Source organism: Heterocephalus glaber, unplaced genomic scaffold, assembly GCF_053883595.1.
Source record: "Heterocephalus glaber isolate CG9 unplaced genomic scaffold, H.glaber_assembly_v1.0 deba00001481, whole genome shotgun sequence".
NCBI classification, from domain to species: Eukaryota; Metazoa; Chordata; class Mammalia; order Rodentia; family Bathyergidae; genus Heterocephalus; species Heterocephalus glaber.
The window spans coordinates 12,889,634-12,912,821 of NW_028258317.1; the positions used below are offsets into that span (position 1 = coordinate 12,889,634).

Genomic DNA, 23,188 nt, shown 5'->3' on the forward strand with positions numbered 1-23,188 from the left:
TGGACCCAACATGCAGATCAGGCCCCAGGGGGCCTGCCTTTGCTTGAGTGTGCCAGTGAGAATATACAGATGGTCCCCAACTTGGGATGGTTTGGTTGACAATTTTGGGACTTGGTAATGATGCAAAAGTGATTTGTGCCAGGAGTGGTGGCACGTGCTGTAATTCTAGTGCTCAGGAGGCTGAGGCAGAAGGATTGCTATGAGTTTGAGGCTAGCCTGGGCTCTATAGTGAGTTCAAGACCAGCCTGCACTACAAAGCAAGACCCTGACTCAAACAACAACAACAACAACAACAACAACAACAACAACAACAAGTGATTCCCATTCCGTAGGAACCATGATTGGTAGTTTTGAATTTGGTTCTTTTCTAGTGATATTAGTGTGATATTCATGGTGCTGGGCAGTGGCAGTGCCCTGTCAGCAATGTGGTCATAGCGGGGGACCCAACTGACACTCTATAGTGTCCTGTCTGCCACGTCAGGATGCTCAGAGGGCTAGGTATATTCAGTCCATTTTTTTTTTTTTTGTACCAGGTATGGAACTCGGGTCCTTGTGCTTGTGCAGCAGGCAGTGAAACCACTGAGCTAAATCCCCGGCCCTATTCAGCCCATTTTTGACTTAGGCTGTTTTGAACTTGGGATGGATTTATTCGAATGTAGCACTATTATAAATTAAAGATATCTGTGTCAGCTTTCTAATGCTGTGACCAAATACCTGAAAAGGACAATTTAAAGGAGGAAACATTTATTTTGGCTCATAGTTTCAGAAGTTTCAGTCCATAAGCACTTTGCTCCATTGCATCTAGACCTGTGGTGAGAAACGTCATGGCAGAAGGGTGTGGGCCAGGAAAGCTGCTCACCTCATGGCAACCAGGAAGCAGTGAGGAAGGAAAACAGCAGGGAGTAAGGGGGCTGGGAACAAGATATCCCCTCAGAAGCCTGCTCAGTGACCCTGCACCTCCAACTGGCTCTACCTCCCTAAGTGCCCTGGTATGAACTCTTCAATGGATTAATCCACTGATAAGGTGCACACCCTCTTGACCCCATCACCTCTCTAGGCCCCACCTCTGAACCTTCCTGCACTGGGGACCAAGCCCCCCATACGTGAGTCTTTGGGAGACACTTCAGATTTAAACCATAACAATCTCTATATTTTTACTTTCTTGGGGATTAAGGATTCATTTCCCAGAGGAATGTGTTTTTGCTTTTTATAATGGAGATGAATGCAAACATAGAATTCCCATTGCAGAAATCCAGTTTAGAGCAAACTGTTATTAGACATTGGCTCCATGAAACAAGAGATACCTGCAGATCTAGAAGGGAACCCAGGTGTTTGTAGGTTTACTCAGTACATTTTTCACAAGTGTGCTGAAGGATGTTCTGTCTCCATATGAGGGGGTGGATTTTCCCTTGTGAGGAAGATCAATTACATTGTTTCTTTTCCATGCTTTGGTTACTTTAAAATGCTATTTATCCCGGATGTCCTCTGTTTGCCTTCCCTGAGAAGTGCATTAGAGTACATACACCAGCCGAGTGCAGGGTCCTTGGTGTTGCAGAAATGGGCAGCGAGTGACTGGTGGCACTGACCATCTGTTCTGGCCTCTTCTAGTTCACTGGGTCTTGGAAACATCCACATCTGGCAAGGTCCAGAAGAGCTATCCTGGGAAAGTGGGAAGAGCACTAGACTGGGAGTCACCCCTCTGTTTCCTCATCTGTGAAATTAGGGGTGGATGGGATGGCTTCTGGTGTTTTGTTTGCTTGAGTTCTGATTGCCTAGAAAACATTTTATTCTGTCATATTTATAATACAGTTTTCATGTACACACCAACCACATACACATAGATAGTCTAAGCCCTGATTGATACCTCATGCTTAGAAATGAGCATTCCAACTTTTAAGCAGTATTTAGAACTAAGTTTACAAAGCTATTCCATACCCCCAACATTTCTGCTGGGCCTTGAATCAATACTGTGAGTTATTTGCTGTTCTGCCCCCCTTATTCAGGTAAAAAGGCAGAAATTCAAGAGAAGTCAAGCCAAGCGGTTTCTCTAAATGTGGGGATCATGCAGATGGAGAGCCAGGGTGTGGCTGTGCCTGCCCATTGGCCCGTGTCTTGAACTGTGTTGCCCTCCAGCTGGGACACATGTACGTAGGTTCTGTGTTTAACCACTGCTGTCATTCTGCCACACCCTCAGGACACACACAACCGATCCTGGGACCCCACTTGTATCCCAAAAGGACTGAGGCAGCAGAAATAAACTCTAATGGCAAAGGCAATTTTCTTCAGTCAGCTAGTTCCCAATCTTCCATCAAAATAGAACTGAAAACTATAGGTGGACAAGATTCACCCTGCCAGTGACACTTTCCTTCTTTTTACAAAACATTTATCACAAAGTATTTCAAGCATTCAAAAAAAGCACAATAAAATAAACTCTCAAGGACTTGCTAGTTGGAATTAATAAATGTTCACATTTTGCTCCATTTGCTTTCCTGTTTCTTTTAATGAAATAAAATATGGCAGCTCCCACTGACATCTCCTTTGTTGCCCTTCCTTGGTGGTGGCTTCCTGGTGGCTAGTGACATTTAGGGCCAGATTATTCAAAACGCTTTGATATATACATTAGAAGGATCTGCTGACTGTTCGAATAAGAAATGCCTTTTTATTGTGGTAAAATATACACAACACAAAATTTACCATTTTGACCATTTTTAAGTGTTTAGTTTGGCAGTATTAAGTAGATTCACATTGTTACACAATACTCACTGTTATCTGTCTCCAGAAATTTTTCATCATCCCAAACTGAGACTCTGTATCCATGAAACACTGACTCCCCATTTCCTCCTGCCCCTGGCACCTGGCAACCATTGTTCTACTTTCTGTCTCTATGAATGTGACTACTCTGGGTACCTTATATCATTGGAATCATACAATATTTATCTTTTTATGTCTGTCTTTCCTCATATAGCATAATGTCCTCAAGGTTCATACATGTTATACCATGTATTTGAATTCTGTTCCTTTTTCAGGCTGAACAGTATTTCACTGTATGTGTGGACCACAATTTGTTTACTCTTCCATCACCAATAGACATTTGGGTTGTGCCTACCTTTTGGCATCTGTGAATAATGCTGCTATGAACAAGTATCTGTTCAAGTCTCTGCTTTCACTTCTTTTGTGTAGATACTCAGAAATGGAAGTGCTGGATCATTTGGTAATTCTTTGTTTAATTATTTTGAGAAGCTGCCATTCTGTTTTCTAGAATCCTGCACCATTTTATATTCCCAGTGGCAGTTTTCAAGTGTTCCAATTTTCTTTGGATCCTCACAAACATTTGTTGCTTTCTGTTTTTTGATAATAGCTTTCCCTGGGGGTGAAAGAGAAATGCTTGTAAGGATTATCTTCAGTAAGAAGAACAGAGGCCCAGGGAGGTAGAGGGTCATAGATGGGCCAAAGTCACAAGCAAACTAATGACAGAGCAGAAGGAGGAAACTGGATCCCCCGTGTGGCTCTTTCTGCTAAAATACACAGTCGCATTTCCATTGGTGCATGGCACAGGGTACCTAGCCATTGCTGCAGGTCAGACATGGACTTGATTTATTCAGTTGGATCCTTACTTTGTAAAACAAACAAATAAACCTCAAAATAGTATCAACACTAAGAAATGTGGGGGGTTTTATATTGTAAAAGCTTAGGTTTCTGATTTCTCCCCCCACCCCCACAAAGGGTGCGATCCTAGGCCCATATTGTAGCATGATATCGAATGACAACTGTCTTTGGAGGGCATGTGTGTCACCAGTTTGCCACATCTCCACCACTCCCTGACATCTTTCCCCACTGGCTGTTTCACACACGGGCTGGCCCTGGTGACACTGGAGTTTGCAGCCTTCTGCTTTCCAGGCACACAGATGTTAGTTGTTCTGTGCATCAGAATTTAACAGGCTAATCCCATGCTTCTTTATTCTTTGCTGTGTTCTGCATTTTCTCTCTCACAGTCTTGGGTATTTCTTTGCCATAAAAGTGAAATAATATTGTAAATCCATAGTGCAAATTATAAACAAAGACATTATTGGAAAGCCTGATGTGGAGACAGGATGATGTGTTGGGGAAGCATCAGCCAGGGCCTTTCCTTGCTTTGTCTGTCCAAGGAAGTCCATGGCCAACTTCCTGTCCAGGTGTCAGTCTGAGACACTCCCTTCATGTTATCTGTGGAGCAGAGAAACTTGCTTTGTTCACTTGAATTGGTTCCCCAGAATGACCCTGTTGGACAGCTCTTCCTGTGACCACCAGCACACCCACCCTCTGCCTTCTCTTTGCTGACAGGTGAGGAATGACCTGACTGGGGTGCTATATGGTGAAGACATCGAGATTTCAGACACTGAAAGCTTCTCCAATGATCCCTGCACCAGTGTCAAAAAGCTCAAGGTAAGCGCAGCTGTTTGGGAGTGGGGTGCTCAATGACAGGCTGATGGTGATGCATTTGGGTTATAAAACAACCTCAAGTTCACATCAGTCTTGGCATCTCAGACTTAGTCAAAGTCCCTCAGGCTCTGGCTTTCTAGGGCTTAGCCCCTCACTTGCTGTCCTGCCCTGGCCAAGAGTACAACACACCTCTTAGAACTTCCACAGGAATTTCTCTCTCAGCCTCATCTGGAGAGAGCATGGCACAAGTTATTATCATCTCTGTGTTGAAGTGGCTTTGAGAGAGGATCTACCTTGCCCAAAGCCCACAGCAAAGATGTATTATTGTTGGGACTGAAAGCCCAGGCTGCTGACCCCATCTGGTGACAGTCACTGAGGAACAAAATGGGTCAACCAGAAGTCCCCCCAGTTGTAAGTAGATCTCTAATTTACCTTTGTCCATTCTTTACACAAACTTTCTCAAATGCTTTTTATATGCCAGCTCCTCCCCTGGGCTCACAGACGCCATCCACCATTTGACCTGTCCTTGTCCTCAGGTGGCTCACAGGATGGCAAGGAAAACTGACACCTCTCAGGGAAACCTGGAACAAAGGGACCTGGGGGAAAAAAAGACAGGAAGTGACTCATCCCACCTGGGGAGAGGGTTTAGAGAAGGTTCCACAAAAGGGACAATATTCCAGCCAGGCCTTGTAGGATGCACCTCAGGGCAGGGAAAGGATGCAGATCAGAACGCAGGCGGGCCTATTCCTCTGTGCTTGAGAGCCACAGGAATTCCACAGAGCTTGCTGTATCAGGGAGGGTGGAGAGGGAAGATTCTGAGGCTAGAGTTTAGGCCAGTTCCCAGGAACCATGAAAGCTGATCTAAGACATTTGGTCTTTTATCCCAGGGCAATGGGGAGCTCCTGGAGGCTTATATACATTTCATCTGAACTGTGAACCTGTTTTCTCTTCCATCCCCTCATGCCCACATCTGAAGTCATTGGTATGGAGACCCCAGACATCAGCTGTTGGTGTGTCCCCTCTGACTTGGGCAGGTCCCAGCTTACATCAGTCAGAGCAGATGGCAGTTTGGGGCTGTCACTTCCAAATCCCTCAGTTGGTAGATGGGGAGCCAGAAGCCCAAAGACAGGGACCAAGGGAAGCAATACTGTCCTCTTCATGGCCTCTGGTCACATGTCAGCCCCGGGAGCCTATGCAGATGAGGAAGCAGCAGCCGGGATGGCCCATGGGTAGTCCACGTAGCAGGAGCTGGCTCTACCCAAGCTCTTCCCCCGTGGTCCCACAGCTGTCTGATGTGAGGGTGCAGCCTAGCAGCGTGGGGTCTGGAGGACTCGGGTGGTGGCCAGGCTGGGGAGAGACATGCGCTGCTCTGACATTCTTGCCACATGCAGGGTGTCTCCCCGGGGCGGGCACTTGAAAATAGCTCCTGGTTTCCAAGGCCCAGCAGAGTTCTGAGGGCTTTCAAGTTTAAAGCGCCTTTGTACATGGACCAGAGGTAATAGTTGAAAGGCTGCAAGAAAATGAGAATGAACCAGATGTTCTGTTCATCACTCAACCAGCTGAACCAACGTAGGAGGATCATTAATGTTGATGAAAATAATGACAAAAATAGCTGGCATTGGACCGGGGCCAGGTCTGGAGTGGCACTCTTAACCTTCACTCTCTCATTCCATCCTTTCCAAAGCCTCCCAATGGAGGGAATTTTTGTGTACCCATTTCATAGGGGTGGGGTCAAGGAATAATCCCAAGGCAGCCAGTAAGAAGTGGCAGGCTGGAATTCAAATCTGTCTGGCTGTCCCCACTGCTCTGGAGATCCTGAGAAAGAATTCCAGCATTCTGTGGCCCAGAGGGCAGGGCTGGGGACAGATGCGCTGTCTGTTGGCCAAGGCTTCCCCCATGCAGAAGACTCTTTCCCCACATACCCACCGGCCTCCTTCTTGCACTCTTTTGGAGTCTTTTCTTAATCAGTCCCTTCTCCCAGAGGCCTCCCCTGATGCTTTAAAATTAAAAATCCTTGCTCCTCAAATTCCCACTTCTCCTTTTCTGCTAATTTTCTCCATTTCCTGGGGCTCTTGTAACAAAGGACCATAAACTAAGTAGCTTAAGACAATAAAAATGTATTCTGTCCCATTGCTAGAGATCAAGGAGTGGGCAGGAGCGTGCCCTGTTGAGGGTGCTAGGCTCTTCCATGCCTTTCTCTAGGTCTCTGGGATCACCACAGGGTCCTAGCTGCATAACGTCAGTATCTGCCTCTGAGGTTCTTTCCCTTTTCTTCACATTATTCTCTTCTGAGCATACTAGTCAAGTGGGATTAAGAGCCAGCCCTATTCCAGTATGGCCTCATCCTAACTAATTAGATCTGCAACAACCTTGTTTTCAAATAAGATCGCATTCTGAGGTTCTAGGGGTTAGGAATTAACATGTCTTTGGAGGAAACATAATTCACTCCCATTATAATGTGTGACATACTATCCACTTTACTACACTGCTTTAGCATCTGTTCCCTCCCATTAGAATGTGGCTCCAAGATGCAGAATTTCTGCCTCTGTGGGTTGCTGTTTGTTTTCCATCACCTGAAACCAAACTCAACATTCTGTTACGAGTGTGCACGAATGAAATACCGAGTCTGGACAGACAAAGCAATAGAAGACACATGGACAAAATACTTAGGAAAGAAAGGGTGGTAAGTTCTGGAAAGTGCAAAAGAAAAGAAAAGTTCTGGTTTATTATGGGTTAAGATGGAGACGGAGATAGAGAGGACAAGGAGGAAAATCATCAGGTGGCAGAAGAGGAGTCTGCATTGGAGGCAGTTGAGAGCAGCGTTCAAGCCAAGGAAAATAAAAATCAATGAGATAGAGAACAAACTTGAGATGTTTTCTCCACATTCAGAGGAAATGGACAAAGAGATCAATCTAGTAAGAGAAAATGTAACAGTAATGGATACAGGAAAAGCATGATGTTAAGAAACTAGGACGCGCAAAACAGTATCAAAATCAAAGGCAAAGTAGTTACCTTAGTAGCAACAAGAGTTTGGCTTCTTATACTATTTTCCAATTTTTTTTAAAAAAACAAGGCCACTTGGAGAAAGGGCTGGTTCTATGGAGCTGGAAACATGCAAGAAGATTCTGGAACATCTGGCAGTGTCAGAAAGTAAGAAAGTGCTCAAAATAACCATCACACCGCACGCTGATAGGAGTGGCTCAAGGGGACACAACAGCCAGCTGAAGAGTTTCCAATGGCCAGAGCTGGAACATCTGAGCAATAAAATGAAAAGCAGTATTGGAAAACCAGGCATGGTCGCTCACACCTCTCAACCCAGCACTTGGGAGGCTGAGGCAGGAAGATTATGAGTTCAAGGCAAGCCTGGACTACAGAGCAAGACTCTGTTAATTAATCAGTTAATTAATTAATTAGAAGTAGTATTGGAATATAACTCAAAGTATGAAACAAATATTTTCCCCAATTCTATGCTTAAGTGGGAGAATAGACAAGTCTCTCATGAAGTAGAATTCCAAATAACTTATATAGATCCTTCATGCTCCAAGAAATTGAGTATAGCTACTCACTTTTTAAGTTACTTCCTTAGAAAAAGCACAGTATGAAAGGGAGGATATTTGACAGTGGAGAAGCCTGACAAACACTGCCTCTGCCAGGCTGTCAAGGTCAGCATCAGCAATAATCAGCATTGCCAGCATCCTTGATATGACATGTTGAAAATGACAGTTTACCCTCAATCTTCCTCCCTCAAACCCACAACCCCAGACTAGCAGTGAGAAAAACACCAGCTGAATTCTACTTGAAGGCCTGTCTACAAAATATCAGATACATGCTCCTCAATACTGTCTAGGTTATTAAAAACAACCGGAACGTTTGAGTCAAAAGGAGCCCAAGGAGCCAAAACAACTAAATATAATCTGATCTCCTAGTCAGATTGAGGAATAGGAAAATAACATTAGAGAAAAAACTAAGGAAATTTGGAAATTTGAGTAAATGATGGGCTATAGCTAATAATGGTGCATCAGTGTTGGTTCATTGATTGTCACTAATGCACCATACTAACATAACATGTTAATAGTAGGAGAAACTGGGTGAGGCTTATGTAAGAATATTCTATACCAGTGATGGTGAACCTTTTCGAGCTTTCAGTGAAAACAGCCTGCTGTGTGCCATAGGTTCACCACCACTGCTGTATACTATCATCGCAATTTTTTCTGTAAATCTAAAACCATTCTCAAATAAGAAGGTTACTTAAAAAAATAAGAAACAAATTTAAATGGGCTAAAGCCGGATCTGGTAGATTGAATTATAAGAAATCAGCAGGATTTGACCATTTTTTTTTTGCTTAAATTCTTTTATTGGTACATTTTAGGTATACAATACGTTTACATTTATCATTGGGTGCTTTGTACCTGTACATGATGTATCTTGGTTCTTATTTTTTTTCTCATTACCTGTGTTGACCATTTTTGAACTACAAAATCCGTAATACGGAATGACCGTAAACTTTGATACCTTTCTGCCAGATCAGCAAAAATAATGGCAGCAGTTATACAGAAGTGTGAAGGGTACATACAAACTAGCTGGTCTGTATGGATTCTAGACTCATTTTGGTAAATGTTTTGATGTACAAACTTTAATGGGAAATCTTACAAATATCTAGGCCAGAAAAAAACAAACCTTCCACAAACGCAAAAAAACCAGGCTACCCTCTCACTTCTTGCAGCATTAAATCCCAGAGACAATGGAGCACCTGGGAGATATTCTGCAATATGTGAGCCCCATGCTATGTACAAGCCAGGTGCCCTGCTGAAGGCTGATGTCAGCTAGCAAAAGCAATGGTACCCTTTGTAGCCAAGGTCATGATAGAAATGGCCAAGAAGGGACCACAAAATTGGTGGGAAAAGAACTAAGTCTAAATAATTGTTATAAAAGTGTTTACCAATGCAAAGTACATGTAATTTTACATGTAACATAAAAATAGAGCTTATAATAAGAGTAACCAAGATGTAAAAATACAAATTACATTCACAGAGCAGGTAAATTTTTTAAAATATGTGCTAAATTCCCAGTCTAAATTAGGAGAGGGACACAAAAGAGGGCCTTTTGCTCATTAGTTTCATAGTTAGAGAAATAGAAGCTAAAGAATGCATTGAATAACTCAATGGTAAATATACTATTAAGAAAACAGAACTTGAAGCTCCTGAAACATGGAATATTAGAGCAAATAAAAATCTAGCCATGTATCAAAAAAATAAAACAAACATGAAAACCAGAAAACTCCAACCAGATCATTGTAGACAAAATACAGTGATTTTGATCAGAAATTCAAATAGGTCAAACTCGCCATTAAAAAGCAAGGACTTTCAGATTGTGTTTTGAAGAACTATTTGCAAAAAACAAAGTGGTACAGGAAGGTTAAAGATAAATGATGGGGCAAAGGTCTACTAAGCAACCACAGTGTGGAAAGAATCTTACTGTCCATATCAAACCACAGAAAATTCAGGGTACAGGCAGTCAACAGAATTAAGGAATCATTTTCTGCATATAAGTGTACAAATTGCTGTGAGAATAATGGGCTGATGGACTATTATTGCTCCAAATTATATCTCACTGAAATAAATAAAGAAAAGCCTGTTGGAAATACAAAGGGGAATTGGCAGAATCACAATAGTGTTGGGAGACATAACATTCCTGCCTCAGTCTTGGACAGATCACCCAGGCAAAAATAAGAACAGAGAAGAACTGAATAATGAACTTAATAAGGCTGATGTGGCAGAAACATATCAAAGATTATATCCAGAAAATCAGGAAACAGCACCATCTCTGTGCAGTGAAGACCAGAGGTCTTCTAAGTGTATTTAAGGCTTGTCCTGCACAAAGGGCTGTAATGTCTGCTGTCAGGGTGGCTTGGGAGCCCCCATGCAGAGGCCAGGACTGGGGCTTGTAGGCAGCTCTAGCTGTGGGCTTCGTTCTCTGTCTACATCAGTTGTTCCCTCTCTGCAAGAGGCCCCCAGCTCCTGAGCCATGTTTGCATGGTTTGGTGGAGTTGGTGGGTGTCTAGAGACACCTAAGAGCTCGCCTTCTGGAAAGGAGATGTGAATGGCAGAGGCCCCAGTTCAGTCTAGGAGTGTGGAGGCCAAAGACTTTCATGGAAAGATCAAGAACTTTGAAAAAAAATCTTGTAAAATAAAACACAGATTCAAAACCTGCACTCATCAGGTGAATGCTTTAATGATGACAAGGACACCACATATGTCAAGATGCTTTGTCAGACATCCCTAAAGCCCTTCCATCTGCCTACTCCCAGCCATAGCCCACCTGGCCATTCTTTAGTAACTACCTCCCTCCTTTTGTAGGAGTCACTTACCTGCTCTCCTTTTTGTCTTGTGTTTGTTTTGCCCCAAACTCAGAAAGCATAAAAAGTACTAATCTAGATTTTACCATTTTTTTTATTGTACTAAAATACACTTGACAAAATATACAGCATTTGATTCAGTGGCATTAACTACATTCACAGTGTCATGCAGACTTCCCTTGAGTCACTCCCAAAACTTTGTTATCATCCCAAACAGAACCTCAGCACAGGAAATTTGAATCAAGCAGATCCTGGGTTCAGCTTCTATCCCTGCTTCATTGTCCTGCTCTGTGGAAAGGCCACTGGGACATTCACTGAGCAGGGCTGTGTGATGGTACCCAATGGAGAGTGCTGGGTTCTCACAAATGGTTGAGATTATGTTGGAAATTTGAGAAACACTCGATAGAATAGATAGAGAATAGATAGAGAAAACATTGAATCATAAAATTATATACTATAAGGAGGAAAAAGCCACAGAATTCCTTATCTTTAAATGAACATTAAAATAATATCAAAGGGCCTAATAAAATCCACACTTTGGGGCATAAAACAAATCTGGGAAATTGTAAGCAATACATATAAGCTCTCTGGGCCCACAGGACCCACATTTTGCAGACGGATTTCCCAGGGGAATTGAGGGCCTTGCTTCCCTGCAGTCATGCTGTGAATGTGCGGCATGTTTTCTCTTTCTCATCTTACTGCAGCTTGTTCTGGCCTCACCTTACACCTCTACTTCAACACCAATAAGCAACACACTTTAGCATTTGCTTTGTGCCCAAAGATTTATTAATTCATTTGATTCTCACAATGACTCTCTAATAGTGGTCCACATACTACAGCCCATGGGTCAAATCTGGTCCACCATCTGGTTTTATAAATAAAGTTTTATTGCAACACATTTATTTACTTCATTGCTTTGGGCTGCTTTAGTGCTACAGTAGCAGAACTGAGTAATTGCAACAGAGACTCTGTGACTTGTGAAACAAAAATTATTTACTACCTGGTTCTTTATAGAAAATATTTGCCACCATCTGCTCTAAAGGTAGAAGCTATTACCACCTCCATTTTAGAAGCAGAGAAATTGAAGCTCAGGGAGGTTTACTAACTTGCCCAGGGCCACACAGCTGAAAAGTGAGGGGGCTGAAATCACTGCCCAGCTGAAATCACTGTCTAGCTGTAGACTGGCTGACAGAGACCCAGGATAAACAGAAAACTCTTGTGTTTGTTTTTAGCATCTGTGCCTTGTCTATGCTCCAGTAAGTCATCATGGGGACCCTGTAACAGAGCTAGACTTTCTGCTCTAAAAAGAAAAGGGAAGAGGGGCCGAGGATTTAGCTCAGTGGTGCCGCTGCCTGCCTCAGAAGCGCAAGGTCCCGAGTTTGATCCCTAGTACCAAAAAAAAAAGAAAAAAGAAGAGAAGGAACTGCCCCTGCCACTCAGAAGCACATGAGCTTGCTTTTTGAGCAATTCACAAAAATAGCTCTCAATTCTCCACCCATATTAGTGAGCATGCTTATGCCTGAAATGGCACAGTAAGGGGACAACTTTGACTGGAAAAGCCCCCAGGCTGGTCAGGGATGACAGAGAGGGTCCTGGAACCCAGCAGAGAGGCAAGGGAAGCAGAATCAGTCCAGGGTCAGGATCTGTAAGGAGGGAAGTGCCTTTGTTTCTTGTGGCTGCTGTAGCAAATCTGATGATTGCGAACAGCACAGAGAGGTCTCATTGTCCGGGAGACCAGAAGTTCCACATGGAGGCCCACATGGTTCTCAGCAGGCTAAAATTGAGGTGTCAGCAGAGCTGATTCCTTCTGGAGGCTCTGGGACAGATCCATTCTCTCACCTATTCCAGCTTCTGGAGGCTGCCTATACTCCTTGTTAGTAGAGCCCCTTGCTCTGTCTTCAAACCTACCAGGGGTCAATAGAGTCCTTCTCACATTGTGTCACTTTGTCTCTGACTCTTCTACTTTTGAGGACCTTTGTGATTACCTTGTGCCCACTTGGAGAATCCAAGAAAACCTGCCCATTTTAAGATCGGCTCCCTCAATTCCACCTACAACCTGCATTACACTCCCCAACTCCCACTGTATAACACCACTCAGTCATTCTGGAGATTAGGATATAGACATCACGGGAAGCCACCACTCTTCCTATCACAGGAAGATGACAAAAAAAAAGGTCTTGAGGTGGACAGACATCACCTTTGCTTCCTGGGAGAGTCCTCTTGAGAACTGTACTTCTCTCTTACCACCAGTAGCCAGAAAAATCCTGGTAGGAATTGTCCCCCTTTTCCACAATCAAAGAGAAGGGCCCTGATGGCAGTTGCCACCCCACCTTCACCATCAACAGGCCAAGAGCCCGTGCTGATCTCCAAGAACAGTCTCACACAAGCAGCCTGGGGGGGACACAAAGGTGCAGAATAAACATGGTGCCTTGTCCCAGTGGGCCAGCTTTGCTCAGAGACACAGAGAAGAGAAAGTATTATTTTTATCTCAAGACAGATATATTATTGGAATGCTAAATATACATGAATTTTCAAGATACAATAATAAACTTTAAAGAACTGCCATGCTTTGCCAGTGGGCTGCTGTGGGCTACTCCTTCTTCACGCCCTTCCTGGAGCGTGAATATATGTTTCCGGCTTCTGTGCCTTTAGGGATGTTTCTGGTGTTGGGGGGGGAAATGTCTAAGAAAGACTAATTTTTGTTTAAAAAGGGAAAGTATTCATTCTGAGTAGAATCAGCCTGCCAGAGCCAAGAGAACTTTGGAGAACATTCTAGGCTACTCTCCAGGCCTACCCCAGGTCCACAGATGCAGCCTGGGGGAGGCCTGGCCTGGCTTCTGACACCTTGACTGGTGCCTATGCCTGGGGTCGGGTCACCTCCCAGTGTGCATCATGCCAGCCTCTAGCACCTTGGCTTCCTTTGTGCCCAGAGCACCTCATCTGCTTTCTGCGGCCTCATACATGGTATGGTGTGGTTTTCTGCAGCCTAGTGGGGTATGAAGAGTGGGCCTGTGAGGCGAGGTCCCTGAGAAAGCAGGATGCAATGAGTATGGGCTGAGACAGATGTGTGGGTGGTAGAAGACTCCAGGCAAACCAAGTATCTGGGAAAACCTTGACCTTCCTTCCAGGACCAGGCATTCCTGCAGCAGAGGTCAGTGGGGCAGGCCAGATCTTTCTTGTCTCCTGACCTATTGCTCTTGGAAATTCACTACAGCTGTTTCCATGACTCAGAATCCCAGGTGCCCCTCACATCCTTTTGCTTGAAAATCTGCATGACTTTTCACCATGAGTTGATGCTGGAGATTGGAGGCTGAGCTCGGGCAGCTCAGAACTGGTGGGGTTTGCTTTCTCAGCCTGGGGAGCAGTAGGCAGGCCTGAGGCTCTGGGTCCACACAACCTGAGGTGTCAGGCCTGGTGCCACCACTTCCTACCTTTGTGACCAGGTCTTAGGTTGAGTCCCTGGAAGCAGAGCCTAGGGTTCTTTTGGAAGTGATCTGTGGAGGAGTCAACCACAGGAGAAGGGAGGGAAGCAGGTTAAAGCAGGAGGGGAACCCAGCCAGACCACCAGTACTGCCTTGATTGAGAACCAGTTTCATTTGGCCTCATGGGGATCTCTGGAGCACAGATACCTCATGAAGCCAAGGGCAATTCCCAGAGAAGGGGGTGAGCCGTCAGCAACGCCCCTTACTGCAGCTTCAGGGTGCACCAGTTCTGAAGGGGGGTGTCCAGTGGGACCCACATGTCCACAGCACCTGGGAGAAGTGCTTAATTCTGGAGGCCTCTTTTTGCTAATGAGACTCCCGAAGAGGGCATAGTAATGATGCTGCTCAAGATGGGGTCATGTGTTTCTCAGCATGACAGCCAGGAAGGTCCTTAGTGTTACCGTGTTAGGATCCCTCACAACCTTGGGGTTACATGGCTTCTTTGAATTGGGTCATTCTTCTTAAGAGTGTGTGTGTGTGCGCGCGCACACATGTGTGTCTGTGTGTGTGTGTGTAATGTTAGGTCCCTTTAGTCACCTGGGGAACAAAGAAGTCCTAGGCAACAGATGAGAGAAGGTCATGAGAGGAAGGGCTGGGGGTTTGTGTGACCTTGGGCTTCTCTCCAGAGAGCACTCAGTGGCCTCTGTCGCAAAAGTTCTGGAGCATCCATGGGAGATCTAGGGTGGGGTGGGCCCCCAAGTTCACCCCCACTGCTGTTTACCCCTCCCTGTGGTTCTGGCCCTGTCCAGGTGTAAACATAGGTCACCCTGTAGGGTTTACAAGCCAGCCATCTGGGAAGAAGCTGTCCTTTGTTCCACCTTGGGGTCAGCTACTTTCTTCCAGGCAGCCCACCGAAGTGTGAGTCCACTAAAGGGCAAGATTTTACAGAGCCTGCCCTCATGCAGGTGTTCCCATGCTCTGTGACATCACAGACCTCTCTTCTGTCACTGTCATCCTCAGGCTCTCCCTCTCCAGCCCCTAGTACTCCTTAAATGGCCCAGGCCACTTTGAGCCTGGGAGAGTGAGTTCATTCCCCTGACAGGGAATTGGGGGTCTTGGCCAGAGGCGGGGGCCACTGCCAACCCCAAATTTCTCATTCTACTCTCTAGATTTTCAAGTTATGCAGGATTGAAAAGTGTGATTTTGGAACTTTTTTAAAAAATAATTTTTATTGGTACATTTTAGGTATACAATATAATGACATTCATCATTGGAAATTTGCACCTTTACATAATCTCTCTTGGTTCTTATTTTTTCCCATTCCCCTGCCCTCCCTATTTACAAAGACTTGTTTCCATTTTTTCCTTTTCTCGTACTGACTCCATTCCCTTCTTTCCTTTCCCCAACCCCTCCCACTTCCCCTTCCCCTTTGGACCTTTTTTCCTATTTCACATTACCTATTATACCCTTAGATGCATATTTGATTCTGGAACTTTTGCGAAGGCATGCACGTGTGTGTACAAATTGTCAGTATTCTCCAAATCCTATCCCTGCACCCCTGACTCTGCTACTGAGATGCTGGTGCAGGATGAAGAACCAGAAATTCTCACGTTTTTCATGCCCTTGGGACACCTCCTCAGGCCTGGGGTGTACATATTGCATCTGGGAAGCCCTGCAAACTCTATCTGCTCTCACTGGGAGTGGCTCCTCTCCTCTGTCCCGGGCTAGGCAACAGCTTGGCCTTGCCCACTTGCCTTCCAGAAGCAGAACAGGTATGGACAGCTTCCTGCCTCAGGCACCACCTGGTTCCAGAAGGATCATTCTCCAGGGTCCTCTGAGAGTCAGGGCCCCCAAAGTGAGAGCTCTTGGCCCTGGAGTGCTGTGCAGCCTTGGGGAGAGCCTTTGGCCTTTCTAGGAAGGGACTAACTAGATATAGGTGATCCCTTGAGCTACACCCATACCTAACAGCCTGGGAACACAGACTGGTTGTCATGGCAACAGGGAATACTAAATGGTCCACAAGTGGCAGAGGTGGTTATCTCTATCTGTCAGCAGGTAGTCAGCCATGAAGATGTGGGTCCTTTGGTCTGTTTGAGAAAAGGACATGGTGAACACAATGGGTGCCTGGCCCTAGAACTAGCAGGTGATGTGATCATCACAGTGATGGTAATGCCTACAGCCGCTGAGCAGCCAGTGTGGTGCTGGGGCTGCACACAGCGTCCAGTCACTGCAACCTGCAGGCGGTGTACACTCACCAAAATGTGCTTAGTGCCTTGTGCTGGGAGCTGGGCTCATGCACATGAAGCACACTACCTTCAGTCCCAGAGAGAGGGACAGAAAAATAAGTGGACTTGTGCCAGAAGGGAGAGGACTGCAAGCTCACAGAGGAGGACATGGACAGAGAGCTGGCCTCTCAGAGTAGGGGGCTGAGCTGGGGCAGGAGAGGTGGATAGCAGCTGTGCAGACCAATAGTGGGGGAGGAAAGGGTGCTCTGGATGGATGAGCTTTCAGAAAGGGACAGAGTGGGATTACAAATAATGAATGAATGAATGAATGAATTGCAGGGATGTTTTGGGAAACATATCCTTGCTGCCATAGAGAAGTAGTGAGAAATGTGATGGAGAAGTTGGTAAAGAATCTCACATGTTCTACTAGGGAGCTCAGAATCTGATCTTTGAACCTCAGGATCCGTGGAAAGATTTCCCACTGTCAGATCTGGACCTTGGTGTGGCCCTTTCATCCACTGTATGGAAGCCAGGGGGCAGGGGGCAGGATTAGAGGCAGAGATGAAGCTATTCACCAAGGAAGGAAGGATGGTGGCTAAAGCAGAGCTGAAGGGATGGGGCTGACTGAGAGCCAGTGAGCAGATGGAAGCAACAGGCTCTCAGTAGAGCTTGGATGTGGAAAGTGAGGGAGAGGAGTGAATCTAAGAAGACTCCCAAGTTTCCAAGTGGGTGAGTGGGAGGCTGATGGTACCATTCCTAGAGACTGAAAGGAGGAGGAAGAGAGGCTTGGGAGGAGAGGTGAGGAGTTGGACTTGGGGCCTGTTGTGCTGGCAATGCTGGGAGAATCCCACTACCTGTCTGGTGGGCAGCTGGAGGCAGGTCTGAGCTGGGGAAAGAAGTTTGACAATCCACAACACACAGTTGTGGCTGGGTCATGAATGGGGCTGCCCAGAGCACAAGGGGAACCAAGAGCCAAGAACATGGCAATGACATTTAAGGAGGGACAGAAAGATCAGGAGTTGAATGGAGGTGTCTGAGCACGTGTGACCAGGGAGGTGTGGGGGGAAGCCAGTGGGACACCTGGTGGGATGGATGGATGGACAGATGGATAGATAATGTTAGCAGTAAGCAGTGCTAAAAGATTTCAGCCAACAGGCAGAAAGACTCTGGAGAGTGCTTGGGAGCCTATCCATGGAACGGAAGCAGCTCAGAACTTTTTATAGCATTGCAGACGTGGTGATGACAAAGGCTTGCTTTCCTTCAACTGCTCTCTTAACGATCCTTAAAGTCCTTTCAGAGCAAGTTTTTGCCTCTTCTTTCCATTCTTGCTTGCAAACGGAGGATGATTTTAGAATGCAGCCTTTTTTATTCTGCTAAAGTACATGATGAGTAAAATGGCCTTCCAGTCAGCACTTTCCAATTTTGAAAGATGCTAAAAACTGATCTTTAAAGGCATGTTTCTCTTCTTCGTGCATCAAAGGGCCTGAGGTCTGCTAGAAGGGATGACGAACAGCAGGAAGGGAGTGCCTCCTACGAGGTTGGGCCTCACTGCAGAGGCCAGGAGGCCACTGCGTGGGAGCAGGTGTGGGTCAGGGCCGGGCCGGCCTCCTAGTGACTGCCCAGTGTGTCCTGTTGGGGCCTGGTTCTTCTCTATGGAACAGGCTATATCCCAGTCCTCTAGAAGGTGACCAGGGGCCCATTATCTGACCTGGGAGGGAGCCTCAGGCAGATGCTTAGTAAATGTTTGTTGAATGAATGAAAGAGTTACAGGGGCTATTGTACAGTATTCACCTATTAACCAAACTGAGACAGTGAGCATAATCCCATTTATAGACCTTTCAAACATAAATTTTCCTTAGTAATTAGGCTGGGGAAAGTTATAAAATACTAAAGACTACCTAGCTCTTACTAGGCATCTACTATGCACCAGGCACTATGTTAAGCACTTCACAAGGATTTTCTGAGTCCTCCCAACAATCCATAAAGTAGATGCCACTCTTATGCCACCCTTCAGCCAAGGAGATTGAAGCTGAGGTGGGAAAAGGAGGCACCCCACCAGAGGCTGGTTGGTGGAGCTGGAGCGACTCTTACATGGGAAGCTTTGTAGGCTCTGAGAATGTCTTCAGGGATTCACTATCAAGAAGACAGAAAAAAAAATCTAGAACACTGTGGGAGGGGACAGGGTTTGTCTCTGCTACCAGCTCCCCTGGAAAGGCCTTTCCCCTCCTAGCCTCAGTTTCCCTGTATGGAAAGTGAAGATTAGATAATGTCTCAGTGCCTGTTGGGGTTTGCCCATCCTGGCTGGAAGAGAGCATGGAAGATTTCAAGACCCTGCAGCTCCCCCTATTGGCCTCCAGTTGGTGCAGTCCTGCCCCAGGCTCCCCTCCAGACCAGAGAGGACAGCTGTTGGACCCAGAGAACCCCTCAGAGAGGCAGAGTGGCCTGATGGGGTGAGATTCTGTGTACCCAGGCCAGGCGGAGCCTGTGACTGGAAGCCAGGCCCCAGAGTGTTCTCTTCCCCTGGCCTTGAGCCCCAGGGAACACATGACATTACCCACCTTCACCTGCATGTCCTTCTTTCCACAGGGGAATGACGTGAGGATCATCCTTGGCCAGTTTGACCAGAACATGGCGGCAAAAGTGTTCTGTTGTGTAAGTAACACAGGTGTTGTTTGTGTCTATGATTCACCAAGCTTCTCTTCTCTCCCTGGTCCTACAGACCTGAAGCCTGGGTTTCTGGGGAGAAAGCCTTCTGCTCCCCGCTCCCTCTGTTCAGGAAGCTACCCCAGGGGAGCCAGAACTCAATCTTCAAGCCCACAGTGACCACCGGGGAAGCCCTGGTAGCCACTGCTATGCACACTCAGCCCCATGTTTTGCAGACACAGAGGGAGATGCCAGACACCAGGCGAGGTGGAAGACATCAATCCCCTTCCCTGGCCTGCAAGCAGGATGTTGAGTCTGAAATTTAGGACAAACTATTAACTCTTCATTGTCTAACTCTGAGTCCTTTACAGTTATCTGGTGCGTGACAAGTGAAAAAGTACATTTTAATTTCTCATTTAATCTTTTGGACAACCCTGTGAGGGAGCTATGATTATCCCATTTTGTAGATAAGGAAATAGAGGCCCATAGAGGCAAAGGGGCTTACCCCAAGACCCTCAGCCATGTTGTGACCAAGCCAAAACTCAATCCTGGTCACCCAATTCCCAGTCTAATCTAAACTGAGCTTTTCTTCATGATCTTCTAACTTAGTAATATCAGAGCAGCGCTGACCTAGGAATGAAGTCTGTTGGCATTCTGATGCTCTGTCTCCCCTCCTCTAGCCAGGTCAGGAGTACATCCAACAGAATGAGAGCCCAGTTATGTGAGTCATTGTCTACCCACTAACCTCCCCTTATACTGACATTATTCTGGGTGCAGTCTCTAGCGATGGACCACAGATCTCTGTTCCCTTTCACCTTTGTGTCAGTAACTTAGATGAGGTTATGAATAGCCACCTTACAGAAATTGTAGAGGTCATGAACTATGTCAGATGGCAGAGCCAGGGTATGAAAAAGTAGAATAGGCTGAAATGTTTGATTAAATCCAAGAAGGTAAATTCGAATGTTTCTGATGTAAGTTATGTCAGAACAAGTTGAGCTGCCTACTGTCAAGGTGGTAGAGGCAAACCTGGGGAGTGCTGTGTGTTGGAAACAGAAGGGACTTTGGGGGTTTCAACTGACCCCCAGTTTACCAGACGGTCTGCTGACTTAAGGTTACCAGTGTGATCTCAGCTGCCAGGGGACCAAGGTGGCCTCAGACTGCAGATGCACATCAGGGCGGAGTGTCCCTCTGCTCTCTGCTGGAGACTTAGCCTAGGGTGTCCTACCTTGCTCTGGCACCTCGATTCAGCAGAGATGCAGAGGCTGAAGGGGACAAGAATGACCATGGCCAAGGCTGAGGTTTCCAGAAGCTCTGGGTGAGCTCGGCACTCAAGAGCCAGCTGGCCCCAGGTTGAGTCCCTGCTCTGCTACATAGCACTGAGGTTGGGCATGTTGTGTACTCTTTCTGAGCCTCAGCTGTAGAACAGGGACAGTAATGTCCCCATCTCTCCAGATGGACATGGATGTTCAGTATGCAAATACCCTTTGCCTGGTGCCTGAATAGTGCAGTGCCTCAGCAAATGCCAGGCTCTTTTAGGGTCCCAAGCATGTGAAGGTACCATGGGATAATGATGGCACTGATGGGCTCTGTGGCGTGTTGAGCGCCTGATGAAGCAATTAGAAACAGCATGCGGTCTTTCCAGATTTCACTCTGAGGAGGAGCATGAGAGCAGCTGAAAGTACAGAAAATTCAGATTTAAGGATTTTACTCCCAAACTCCTAAAACCTTACTTCTTACCACTGAGGGTCCAGGAGAGGCCCATTTTATGAAGGAAAACAAAACTCCAATTTGGAGAATATTTAAGGAAGACGCTGGATTTTCTCCCCCTGCATCCCCAGGCCCTCCAAAGAGCCAGTGCCTAGTGGGGGCCGGTGTTGGTCAAATGAGGAGAACAGATAACTCCAGGAAAAATAAATTAATAACAATAATCCATGAAGATGCCACACCAGGCACAGGCCCTCTCCTGTTTGCAAAAATGCCAACAGACCTCATGGTCTGATTCGGACTGAACCAGTGTCCTGCATGGCTGTGAGTTTGCTTTGGGCCTGTGCTGAGGTGGCTTCTGAGTGGCCTTTGTGCTGTGGGTTAGCTGACTGCCTTCCACATAGTGTGGAACTCGGTCCCACCTCCCGTCTTCCCACCTCTCGCCCTGCCCTCTGCTGCTATTAGAAGTGGGTGCCCTGAGGTGAGGTTTCTTCTTTTTTTTTTTTGGTCCTGGGGATCGAACTTGGGTCCTTGCACTTGCACAGCAGGCAGTGAAACCACTGAGCTAAAACCCTGGCCCGAGGTGAGGTTTCTTTTAGTGTCTTCATCAGTTTTCATCAAGGGTCAAGTCCCCACACAGGACCCTCAGCTGGGATGAGCCCCCAAGGACACATAGTCCCATCCGGTTAGGTCAGTCTTCTGCAGGTCCAGAGGCCCTGTGGGGAGTCTGCTCAGTGTCTTCACCTGGACCAAGGCAGTGGTGATAGAGGAGAGTCTCCAAGAGCACCTTTCTGTCCTTGCCATGGGCCACATGGAGACCACCGTGGCTTCGCTGTCTAAATGCAGCATGTTGCTGTGCTCTCGAGATTGGAGCTGCCACCCAGCGGGAGGGCAGACGCTAGCATGTGCCAAAGCCTATTTATAGCCCTGTGTCAAGATGTTCATGTCGGCTCCAGCACACAATTGGTCTGGTCTCAATTCGCCAGTACTCTGAGCTGCATTCCAGTTTCAACACTACCAGCTGTGTGTCCTTAGGCAGGTCACTTTACATCTCTGGTCCCAGCTGCCTCATCTCTAAGATGGAAGCAATGATCCCTGCCCTGTCTGCCCTGTGGGGTTGTGGTTTTTAAGTAAAGCCACCAAAGGGGAAGCCTTAGCCCCGCTTTGACCTGCTTTGCCAACGTGAGTGTCATCACTGGGAACCTTACTCGTGTGGGAAGGGAGCAGGCGAAAGGAAACCTAATAAAAAGAGGAAGTGGGGTTTTGTTTTAAGTATTCCCATCATGTTTACTGTTCATAAGAACTAGAGCAGTTCATGGGTCTGAAGAACATGCACTCAGGATGCCTGTTGCATGAAGGGCCCATCTGGTGGCCTTGGATCAGATATCATTTGTCCACCTTGGGTGGGGAAAATGAAAACAGGGTGACCAAAGAAGCGGGAAGCACAGTGTGTTCGCTGGATCTCCACAAAGCTGCTTCTTAGGTGCCTTCTGGACACCAGGCACTGGGCTGAGTGCTGGAGGTTGGGAGACAGCAGACAGGTCCCTCCTCAAGGAGGACACAGACTGGCACCCCAGCATAGACCCTCTAGTGCAGCAATCCCAGCTCCTCTAAAGCTGGGACCCCGGGATGGAGTCTCAGCAGCATCTCCACGGTACCTCGGTGGATGATGTGGCCAAGTCCCATCCACCGGGGCTTGGGGAGCCCATCACCTGTTCCCTCAGCACTTGCAGGCTCTTGTTCTACACAGATGTGTGACAGGTGCCCTGGTTCCTGAGCCCAGCACAGATTTAGAGCAGCAGGTTCAGAGTGAGGAGAGGGACCTGAGGACAGTGAGAAGGGATAGCACAGACCTCACACGTAGGAAGGAACAAGAAGCATAAGCAGTAGATCTGAACCAAGCACAGCTGCTTGTGAGAAAAGCACATATTGTGAGAGAAGCCTAGATAAGAGGCAGTGTTGGTCACTGCCTTGAGAGAATTGAAGGGCTCTTCCGTTGAAAAATGTGTAATCTTCTCCATGGCCTTCACTGAAGCAGTGGGTGGAGTCCACAGAGATGGAATCTGAGTTTAAGTGAAGGTGCAAACCTTCTAACCCACTCTTAGGGAGAAGGTGCCACGCTGCAGCTGTCCTTTCTTAGATGGGGCAGTTTGAGCAGTCACCGACTGGGATGTGGGATATTCTTGGGCACCCCAGCAGCTTTTCTGTAATATGAGGAAGTAGGTGGAGCTGCAGCCCTTCAGCCAGTAAGGGGCCAGAGCCACCTGAGCTACCCACGGCAGCCACTCAACTGTGCCATGTCCTCTGGCCTCTCACACTGGCCCTGCTTCATGCCCAGGGACACCAGCTGGGACATGAATTGTCCCCACTGTGTCCTTCCACAGCCAGGGAGTCTTTAGGGAGGCACTGAAGGGCTGCTG

At 46.6% G+C, this 23,188-nt stretch overlaps 1 protein-coding gene across 2 annotated transcripts in view; it reads left to right on the forward strand.

Annotated features, from left to right (window-relative positions):
- The window catches only part of Gabbr2 (gamma-aminobutyric acid type B receptor subunit 2), a 367,556-nt gene that overhangs the window by 175,009 nt on the left and 169,359 nt on the right, over positions 1-23,188 (forward strand). For both annotated transcript variants that reach the window (XM_087183622.1, XM_004864946.4), the window contains exons 4-5: positions 4,321-4,422; positions 19,008-19,073. In XM_087183622.1, the coding sequence (XP_087039748.1) occupies positions 4,321-4,422; positions 19,008-19,073 (168 nt within the window). The remainder of the gene's footprint in view (positions 1-4,320; positions 4,423-19,007; positions 19,074-23,188) is intronic.